Source organism: Plodia interpunctella, chromosome 9, assembly GCF_027563975.2.
Source record: "Plodia interpunctella isolate USDA-ARS_2022_Savannah chromosome 9, ilPloInte3.2, whole genome shotgun sequence".
NCBI lineage: Eukaryota > Metazoa > Arthropoda > Insecta > Lepidoptera > Pyralidae > Plodia > Plodia interpunctella.
Window position 1 is genome coordinate 8971116 of NC_071302.1, and position 10797 is coordinate 8981912.

The 10797-nt window shown below is 32.4% G+C and overlaps 1 protein-coding gene across 1 annotated transcript; it reads right to left on the minus strand.

Annotated features, from left to right (window-relative positions):
• Window positions 1-392: 392 nt before the first annotated feature.
• LOC128672431 (uncharacterized) lies at window positions 393-9989 on the minus strand. The gene is made up of 5 exons (XM_064436140.1): window positions 8987-9989; window positions 6055-7882; window positions 5250-5455; window positions 3228-3495; window positions 393-2470 (listed from the first exon to the last, which is right to left on the minus strand). The coding sequence occupies exons 4-5, from the start codon at window positions 3313-3315 to the stop codon at window positions 2214-2216; spliced, it is 345 nt and encodes a 114-aa protein (XP_064292210.1). The 5' UTR covers window positions 3316-3495; window positions 5250-5455; window positions 6055-7882; window positions 8987-9989; the 3' UTR covers window positions 393-2213.
• Between the last annotated feature and the right edge of the window lie 808 nt (window positions 9990-10797).

A 10797-nucleotide genomic window follows, 5' to 3' on the forward strand; every position in this document is an offset into this window, starting at 1 on the left:
GATATTTGATCCCTGTAATTAATATAATACAAAATTCTTTGTTGAATCCGTGAGACCTAACGCGACGTGATAGAATAAATTCTAACGGTAAAATAATAATTTTACCGTTAGAATTTATAACCAATGTGATTCACAGAAGACATCAAACATAATTATGTTTGATGTCTTCTGTGAATCACATTATCGCTCTCAACAAGTAGCAGCATGATCATGACATTAGAAGTGTTTTTCACAGGACTTACTATCGCAGTTTAGAACCTAAACAATTCAATTAAATTAATCTTTAATAAGCACTAATCCGATTAATTTTAAATTCCTAAACTAAACAACGCTGCACCTGAATCATTGCGTAAACTTTGATGGTAGGATATATTTTATGTAAACTAATAAAATCAACTTATGAAACATTAAATTTATTCATGTAAGTAATTATAAAAGTATGCTTAAATAACTAAGTTATTGTGCAAGTGAACCAGTTAGTAAATACAGAACATTTTATAATATAGCAGTGCTTCGCAGCTTCACTTCCTTGGAAAATTAGGTGTTCTGGATAGGCTATAAGTCTTATAAATGTAGTTATCACACAAATAAAGAATCTTTCAAGCAACCAAACGTATAAACACTTTAGCTTTATTATATTAATTAAGACATAGTAAAGAAATTGAGTCACATCTGGCCGGGACGGAACTGGTCGACAAACCTGAATTCGATTAGTATGATTAAATATAGGATTTTTATGTCAATTGAATATGTGAATGATTCAACAAAAGTTGATTCGGCCAAAACTAATGTTTGGCAACGTGGAAAAAAGCAAGCGTTATTTCGACTTTGCTCTTTGCATCTCAGTACCGAATCAATTTGCAGTGAAACGAAGCCACCAATAACCAATCACAGTGCGTTATTATGACGTAACTACAACCACATTGGAATGTGATTGGTTCGACTCGATAGTCTCATACTTCGCTCTCAGTTGCTACCTGGCCAAGTGATATTCGGAAATATGTGCGGGACTCAAAGACATTAACGAACAGTAATTCTTATTCTAGGTATTTATTATAGTCTAGTAGTCTAAGAGATAAGATCTAACAAAATATGTATTTTCATTTATACTCTATTTGCAAAACTAATTTGAAATTTAACCGACTTGAATCAATAACTATGATAGGTCCTATTTTATTATATATAAGTTTTACGTGTAAAATAGACAGGTGATATTTAACCTTGTCTATATATTATTGCTAGATTTATTAATAATTATATAAATAGATACTACGTGATAAATTAATATGGACCTTCTCTGTGGCGACCAAAGGTTAAGAGATCACAATTTAAAATAAATACCAAATGAATATGACAAAAAACACATTGTAGATGTATTTTATCATGATCAACATTAGTGTCCATAAAAATTTGCTTTGCCACTTTCTCATAAGTAATAAAGTGCTTTAAATAAGACATATTAAATAACGTAATTAATTATCAAACATATTTCCTGTATAAGAAACTATATCTAGAAAAATACTCAGAAAAAATTGCATGGATTTCTAGCTTTTCAGAAATATCTGCGTAGAATTGCTTCTAAATGAAAACTTCTCTCCGTTTAGATTAATCTATAGACATTGTAATATACTAATATACCTATGTATAAACATATTTGTATGCTGTACATACAGCAACGGAGAAACATAGTAATTAATTTTTTTTTTTCAAAAATCAATCCCGAAATTAAAAAATAGGGGGTGAAAGTTTGTGTTCCGCTTTCATGGAGAAATTCACGCAGGTGAAACCGCGGGCGAAAGCTAGTTTTATATAGGTTGGAGCTTCATATAAAAATATTCCTTCAAAAGTTTAGTTTAAGTAGTCCTTGACATACATGGTACCAACCAACTGCCAACATGAGAGCCGAAGATATTTTTAATTAGGTACTGTCAGCAGCACATCAAATTGCCCTGCATGAACCTCTATATCTCCGCGGTAATAGCGGCGAGTTTGCAATGAATTAGGGTAGATTGATGTACTTATAATGAATTATATCATAAGTTTTAGTTTTATCAGCTTACAAAACAACGTGTTAGCACCTATACAAAAATAATTTTAAATTATACGTATCATACCATATCAACTTTTTCACGTCACGTATACTTTGAATAAATTTAAATTTGAAAATAAAAATAGTAATCCGAATTTTTAAGTATAAGAATGTCAATTAATTTTTAAATTTGTTCATAAAATTGCGGCTTCCTTTTCTTTCTCTTCGGAGCAGATTTAGCGTCGTGGCAGTGCACGTTATTGGCCATCATCACGATGTGCCACTGGTCAGGATCCGTCTTCACGAAGGCCTTGCATCCGGTCCGGTTCCTCCTGGAGCAGTGCCATAGGACCCCACTGTTGGAGGGAACTTTGAATGTATAAGTCTGCTTCTTGTACATCAGCAGCGGGTGCTTTCCTTTCCCAGATGGTATTAGAATTCCTGGGGATAAAAAACACGTGTTATTTCAATGATTTGCACCTATTTTTTGTTGTTTTTATTGTTTACTTATTTTTTAATACAAAATACAACATAACAATGATAAATCACTTAAATTGTATTTTAGTCTATTGCTACGTAAGGTATGTAATAAATGAAGAATCAGTCGTTATACCCGTAACGAAAGGGTGTTAATAAAATTAATAAAAACATGAGGTTTATATAATTATTGTATTTCAGTAATCTCTTAATATTACTATTAAGTAAATAAATAAAAAATATTTTAAAAATATTATAGATCGAGCAAAGAAAACGAATTAAGAAGATCATATCAGCCAGCGGCAGCTTAAAAAAAGAATAGTCACAAACTGTACAAGTGTACACACACCCTCTTCAGTTTCTAGCTAGCGGATTTATGCCTTTAGCAAATTTAACACAAAGCATAAATATTGTGTTGTCATAACTTTTATTAGTAACCAATTCTTTTCTCTTTCGAGACCAGTGATTTCACAGAAGACCGTTTCTAGTACCCATAACATACACAGACTATCGGGAATTTTCTGCGAACGTTTCGATTTTAGGTCGCGACACATGTCGAAATTTGGGACATGTGTGTCGTAATACTGGAAGAGTCCCGTGTATAGTGAATGTGATATGTTCCTATATATTTATTTGCACGAAACATAAAATGTCATCAGAAGAAATACTACGAAGAAAAAAATAACGAAGTAATACCAATAATGGACTAAATGTCACGTGCCATTAGTCTGGACTCCTTCTCTGTTGCTTGGCAGTCTTCTTCTCTTTCGTACTAACAGCAAGTCTGGCCTCATGGCAATGCTGGTCATACGCAGCAAGAACCACGTACATCCGATCTGGTAAAGTCTTCACGAATGCTTTGCATCCTGTACGAGTCCTTCTGGAGCAATGCCATAACACACCGTTGCTGGATATCACTTTGAAGGTGTATGTGTGGTCCTTGTATATGAGCAATGGGTGCTTTCCCTTCCCAGAGGGTATTAGCATTCCTGATGAAGAAACATAGGTCAGATACATTATCTTTTATTACAACATCGAGAGATCCCGAGTTCGATCCCCGGTCGGGTCATGATGGAAAATGATCTTTTTCTGATTGACCCGGGTCTTATTATATATCCGGGGATATTTGTTAAAAAATATAGTATCGTTGAGTTAGTATCCCTTATCACAAGTCTCGAACTTACTTTGGGGCTAGCTCAATCGGTGTGATTTGTCAGAATATATTAACATGGAGTCGAGAATTAATGAAATTAACAAGAGTTTCTTTGGTCCCGAAAAGTCGCGGTTTAAAAACGCAATAGGTATAGTAGTATTTGTATTACTATCAGTGGTTATTCTTCATTGATCACCCAGATTGGCGTTGATTCATTAATACCCATTTCACATAGATATCTTTAAGGGATAGTAAAGGCAAAATCTATAAAATGGTTCATTTGGAACCCCTGAACAAATAAAACCGATACCTTGAAAGAATTGTGGTTATTATAGTATTATTTAACAAATGGAAAGGCTTACAAAAATATATATTTAATAATTAAAACAACAGCATAACTATAACAAAGTCTCTAGAAATATCTTCTTATAAATCGGGTACATTACTAACGAAAATTGGGTCTTTGTTACATAAATCAATAAATTTTCATTCATTCATAAGTCTTAAATAATAATAAAGTTGTAATTAGGTGAAGTCCTGAAGCTTATGCAGACTTCCTTCAAAAAGGCCTGGAGTAAGTGCAAAAGAATGACATTAGACAACAAGAAAGAAGGTTTATTATACTTTGTTATTTAGGGTCAATCTAATGTTATGTAACTTCAGGTGCTTGTGCGTGCATGAGGTAGTATGTTCACACTTTTTGGATCCTTGAGCACAGTTTACACTGCACGTGGAAACTGTTCTCAGCTCGCAGAAAGTAATACCAAACGGAATTCTCATTTTGTGACTTTTTCAAATATTCTACAATTTTTTTTGTGTCAACGCCTTGCCCACGTCGACAAAGCGCTTCTGTAATAATGTTACATTCATTTCCCTTTATGAATTCTTGTTTCATTGCGTTATTGTAATGGTATTGTACGATAATAATTCATTAATCAAATGAGATCCTTTGGTCCATTTTTATAAATGTTTCACATACCTAGCTACATAAAGCAAATTTCCTTCATAGTATCACATCTAGTTATCAAAATGGACTATTTTATCTTAATTTTGATCCCAATACCGTTTTTAAAACATACTTCCGTTATACTAGGAATAAAGAGTCATGAAATAATTTTGTACGGATAATAATTTTTACAGTTACATAACTCCGTAAGATTTTTGTCCATATACAACGACGTTACTTCCTGTCTAACTAGTTTCGATTTGTTCTTTCGACACATGGAGGCACCAAAATTTTGATTTGAAGAACCTAAATTGACTATGTATATATTTCCATAAAATCAAACTCTGGTGTCTCCATGATTAGAATGGACTTGTGATGTTTTGCCGTTAATTATCAAGTATAATAATCAATGAAACCCATCCATAATAGTTACTACCATTATACTATAGTATACTTACTACTTCATGCTCTAATATAATGTTATTATTTGATGACTTTATCATTGTTTCAGATCTTTTAGCAATTTACGCGTAAAAGTGATATAACACTGCAAAAGTTTATATTTCGTTTCTTTATTTCCAGTAAAAATCATCATCATCATCCGCATCAACATCATCAGTTTTGATTACATTTATTTTACTTACATCACCGGACACTTTTCTCAAATACATCAGATTTATTTCGTGAATTCTCAGGTGCTTGTGTAGACTTGATGTCGATAGTTTATTCTTAAGTATCCTTTTGCATATCTTGCATTTTGAGTATTTCCCGTCAGCAGTTCGTAGAAATAAACTCCATACTGAATACTTGTCCTTTGATTTCTTGCCATATTCTAGAAACGGACCTGAATCTGAAAAATGCTTTACTTATTAAGTATTTACTTCAAACACTTAAACGTTAATCACTCCATTAGACTTATTGTAGCGTGTGGTCCCGTCCTAGAATAGTACCACACCATATCTTCCCGTGGATTTCGTAGGAGGCTACTAAGGGATAAACATTGAAGGACCTGTATGACTTCACAGAAAGTTCTGTGGTCCTGACAAATTTAGCAGAGTCTAAGAAGAAGAAGCCTAAGGAATACATAGCCTTGGCAGCCTGATAGGCATCAATAGCCAGAGAGAGTTGATGACAGGCTGGCGACCAGTAAAATCGTGACCCAATCTTCAAAATTTTAAGGCTTAGTTTTTTTAAATAGACATCGGGTTTCGAGGCGTCATAGCCCTGAATTAAATCGGGTACACGCTATGATGAGACACTGAAAGATACGAGTTTTATAACATTTTTATAATTTTCTGCTTTAACTCATCTTATTATCTGGCGCAAATTACCTTAGTTATATTGCCTTAATTCTTAGTACCCTGAGTCTAACCACTAAAACATTCAATTCATGATTATTAAGTGAGACAGAAAACAAATTTACGAGAATTAATTTTATTGAATACTCACATGGTGACCTACAGGAATGGCCCAATACATATTTATGGAACGTACATTCATATTTCAGCACAAGTTTTTAAATAATAATAATACAGCATCTATATTTACAATATTACCACTAGTAGAGTAATTAATTAGATTCTATTAATCGAATTTCATAATACAACACATAAAAATATAACTTCAACAAGTTAAGCAATATGATTAAGAAAGTTAAATATCTAGGAACATGGGACATTATTTCTAATACATTAAAAAATATTAAAAATACCAACTGAGCCAACAGAAGTTCTGATATGTAATTTTTATTATTTTTTTATTTTATGCTGCGCCCCCACTATCGCACGAAGGTTCATGCGACGCTTCCTGGGAAACTGTCATGTATCGTTTCGTTTTCATAGCAAGCGAAAGAGATAACAATAATTCGTCGTGGTATAGGTAGGCGCAACATTATTGGAAAAAATCTGAATCTGTGAAAAAATCTGTATTTCAGATTTTTTGACGAATAAATAAAAAGTGATGTGAATGAAAAAAATATTGAATGAAATCGATAAAGTCATTCGCAATTTATGGCGTGATCAAGGGATAACTTGACTCATTTAGGAAAAATGTAGACCAACAGAGATCTGTCATCATATATACTATACATAAATCTACATAAAATTGGTGGTATGGTATATATAAAATGTTCTTAGGAAAATAATGAATTTTTGCTATCTTGCTATTTTTATAAATGAGTATTTGCATAATATTATCCACGGTACTATCTAAATTAAACCTTTCTCTATTGTCATACGGCTAAACCTATTTTATTCAAACATTTCCCAAATTAACAATAATTAATTATATCAGTTTATGCGTTGCCTATATTCTATACTAAAAGTCTACTATTTATGATTCTATAATTCAACTAATATTTACTTTACTTTTAATAAATAGTACTCATGACATTATGGAATACATACAGTTATATTTTCCGCTTCTATCATATAAACATATATACTTACAATTATATATAATGATTAATTTCGGCGGTCTCATTAATAGTTTAAACAATAATAAACGTTTCATTTTTGGAATAAATATCCCAATAATAATATATATTAAAACATGAGGCATTACACATGATCATTTTTTCTTAAATATGTATTAAAGAAATGTTACGTTATAAGAATGTAAAAAAATCGCAACAATATATTAAATATAGCAAATTATTGTCACAAGCAACTTTCGTATTCAACAGTTTATGTATTATGTACACAAAAAAGGCAAATCTAAAGTGATACTTTAATACTGATGGCCAATAAATGCATATTTTGAATAAACTGTCTCATTTTATATTCTTATTCAAAAGCTGTCTATATAAAAAAATAAAATCACATTATAAAGCCTTTTGTTCTTACTTTCTTCATCTCTACTTTAAGGCTATTTAACTAAACTTTAGAGCAACACTTTGTGAAGTGTAGGCCCGTGTTGCACTATACACACATATATCATACTCGTATATGCTCTCGTGATTTAAGCCATCAACATAATCAAAATTACGAGTATCAAGGAAACTAGGTAAGCCTTTCGCCGATGTAGGCTGAAAGTGAGAAATCATCTCCAGTTTCTCGAAGTCTCGGTGGAAGATGATCATGCTCTTTGTAAGCAAATGCTTTGGATCCAAAGCTGATGGCGGCCGCTCTGCAGCCTTTCAACCTTCTCGAGCAGTACCACGAGATTCTCCCGTCTGCGTTGCGTTTCTGATAACTGTATGTGTAACCCGCCAACACTAAAAGAGGATGCTTTCCCGCCCTTTTCGTCTTCAGGAATGTGCCTTCCAAAAAAGCTTGTCCTGTCGAAAAAATGCAGCGTTAGTGAATTAAGTAAAGCAAACAATAACATATAGTAAGCACTAAGCTTGTGGATATAAACACAGAAACGAGCACAAGACACCCAAAACCACAGACGTTGTGTTTGTACATGACAAATATTTGCCAGTGGTGATAATCCAGATAGCTGGCGGGCGTGTTGACCACGCCACGTACGATTATAACTATGTTAAAAGAAAATAAGCATTTGTCTCTGATCTCACTTGTTCATTATCGAAAAATGTAAGCTTAGATCACTGATATAATTTTTGCTTTTAAATTAAAAGAAATATAGTGTCTTATGTGCCCACAAAATAAGAGTATCATATGAGTGCTGTGACGATGAAAACATCTATATAAGAAAAGCATATATTAAATAACAGAGATATAAAATTACATTTTATATTCACAAAACAATTATATATTCATTGATTTTCTTAGTTATAATAATGCAACAACCGTACCGTTATTCGTTAACCTCAAAGGCACAGAAAAGGCATGTTTTTCTACTTGATCCGTCTGAATTAATTACAATAATAATTAATTTAACTATCCTTTGTTTATGGAATATTCTTTCTCTCAAACACTAAATTAAGCTCATTAACATTTAATAAGGCTGTTTAAATAGTCTCAACAATATATGAAGATATAATATAAATAAATAAAAAATAATTTGGAATTATAATAAAATTTCACTGGACAGAAGGCAATAGAAGAAATATGTAAGAGCGATCCACCATATAGCATTTCAAAAAGTTCTAGATTTTATACAGTGGTACCTAATAAAAGAGTAAAAGCGAATTCCCAATAATTATGTCCTCTCTTAATCGTCTTAATCGTGCAGAAAACATTTGATTTAATACTGATTTGGATTTATATAGTCGTTGCTTCGATTAACTATGATATTTTATTACCAAACATTTGAAAAAAATAAATATATAAAACAAAATAACAAAAATAACGTATCACTTCAATATGTCCTCACCAACATGTCGTTTCTTTTGACAAACCTCGCCTTTTTATGCGTATGAGTGCCACTAACTTCCAGGACCTTATAATTTATGTTAGTGTATAGCTTAGCTGTGCACCTCTTTAGGGTACCAGACTGTACCATGGAACACCTCCATTGGGCCACCTCGTTCTTAACCTTGAGGAGACTGTAGGAGTAATCTTGGAAAATTAGAAGCTGACCACCTCTCTGCGACTGTGCAAAGAAGACTGAAACGTAAATGTCAATTTAAATAGGTACCTAAGACTTGAAACCGTAGATTTAGAAAATGTTGAGACTATAATAGAGCAAGGAGCATTTTCACGCTATCATCAAGGAGTCGAACTATAAGACTTTCTACTAAAATTCTTTATCTGGTGTGGCATAATAATTTTTTTTTTATTTAACGCGAAGAAATATAAAAATGTGATGGTGGTTCTAGTAAGCTACGTTTCTAGGTTCTAAATTTCCTTGGACGTTACACTATTAGGTGAATTAAAAGTCCTTTTTACGCACACCAAGTGTAACATTTTTATTTATTATTGTTATAAACACACTAATAAAGCTCATGTTTAGAGATTTCGTGGAATCTGTTCTTGGACCTGACATTTTCAAGAACTTTTGGTTCACATTTTTATATATTTTCCGGAGCTGGTGCGGTACAACTCTGGCGGTGGATGGGAGTGGTTTCCGAAACTCTCGGTGGTCCTCAAATCCCGGCTGGTTTTGAGATAAGCGTAGCAGGAACTGGTGTTAGTACATCGCAGCCTTACCCCCGATTTCAACTTGGACCCGAAACAATATGTATACTTTTTGTATGTGTAATATTTTTTGCCGTTTTCCATTGGTATCTCTTTTACATGACTTTCTGGAAATAAAAAATTTATACTACAAATCCACTAGCTTATCATTAGGGGCTTTACACATTGCAGCATTTTTAAGTGAGGGAATTTTTTTAGAAACGATGTTTCAATGGAAACCTAGATTATTACGAGTAACATGATACATATATGTTGAAATTTTCACGCTTTGAATATTCAAAGCATGAAAATCAAAATAATATTATTTTGATATTCCTTTTATATGGGAAGTCGATTTTGTATTTTTTTGTCCCAACTTAAAATCTGGTATAATTTTCATCACGATACGTTGCTTAGAACCCAAGATATTGTTTACAATAATAAATAATGATCTGACGCGCGAAAAAAAACGCGGGCGAAGCCGCGGGGCAAAAGTTGTAAAACAACAATAAAACATTTCTGTTTTCGACAATAGTGATTTGGGTATTAGGTACCCAAATTGATACTGATATTGATTGACTGATATTTATAGAATCTGACGTTAAAATCAAGCGTTTATAGCTTAATAAAGCTCAGATATAGAAGAAGAAAAATTAACTTTATGGTTCACAGTACATATATAAAAATATAATATTAAAGGTCAATTCAAAAGGTCAATTGTTAAGGATAGTATTATATATTTTTAAATCAAATTCTTAGAAAACAATAGAACTAAATATAGATTTATTATGACGCTTTTTATCCTTGTTTGCGTACAAATGTTTAGTATTTTTTACATATTAACTAATTATAGAAACACATTTTAAATAAGTTAAAATTTAATTTTTAAAAAAGAACTAAAAGCTAATAAATAAAAAATAGTCAAAGCAAGTCCAAGCATATCGGGTAGCATTCGAGTATGCCGATATTATAAATCCGAACTTCTATCTTCATAATCTTCTTATTGAAGCTGTCCACTATTGACCAGTCTTCAAGAAGCGCCTACCGCATAACCTTAATGTACGTTCCATCATCAGCAACATGATATTCAGGCGGTTGGTGAAAGTGCTCACCACAGGCCTCGAGTAATACTCCTCTGTCGTCCACTTTGATATGAGCTTTGCATCTACTA

Bases quoted from the DNA above. Each gene is read 5' to 3' on its own strand.
- LOC128672431 (XM_064436140.1), bottom strand. From the start codon at position 3,315: ATGACCAGCATTGCCATGAGGCCAGACTTGCTGTTAGTACGAAAGAGA. The intron at 2,471-3,227 runs GCACGTGACATT...TTTTATCCCCAG, and splicing joins AGAAGGAGTCCAGACTAATG to GAATTCTAATACCATCTGGG.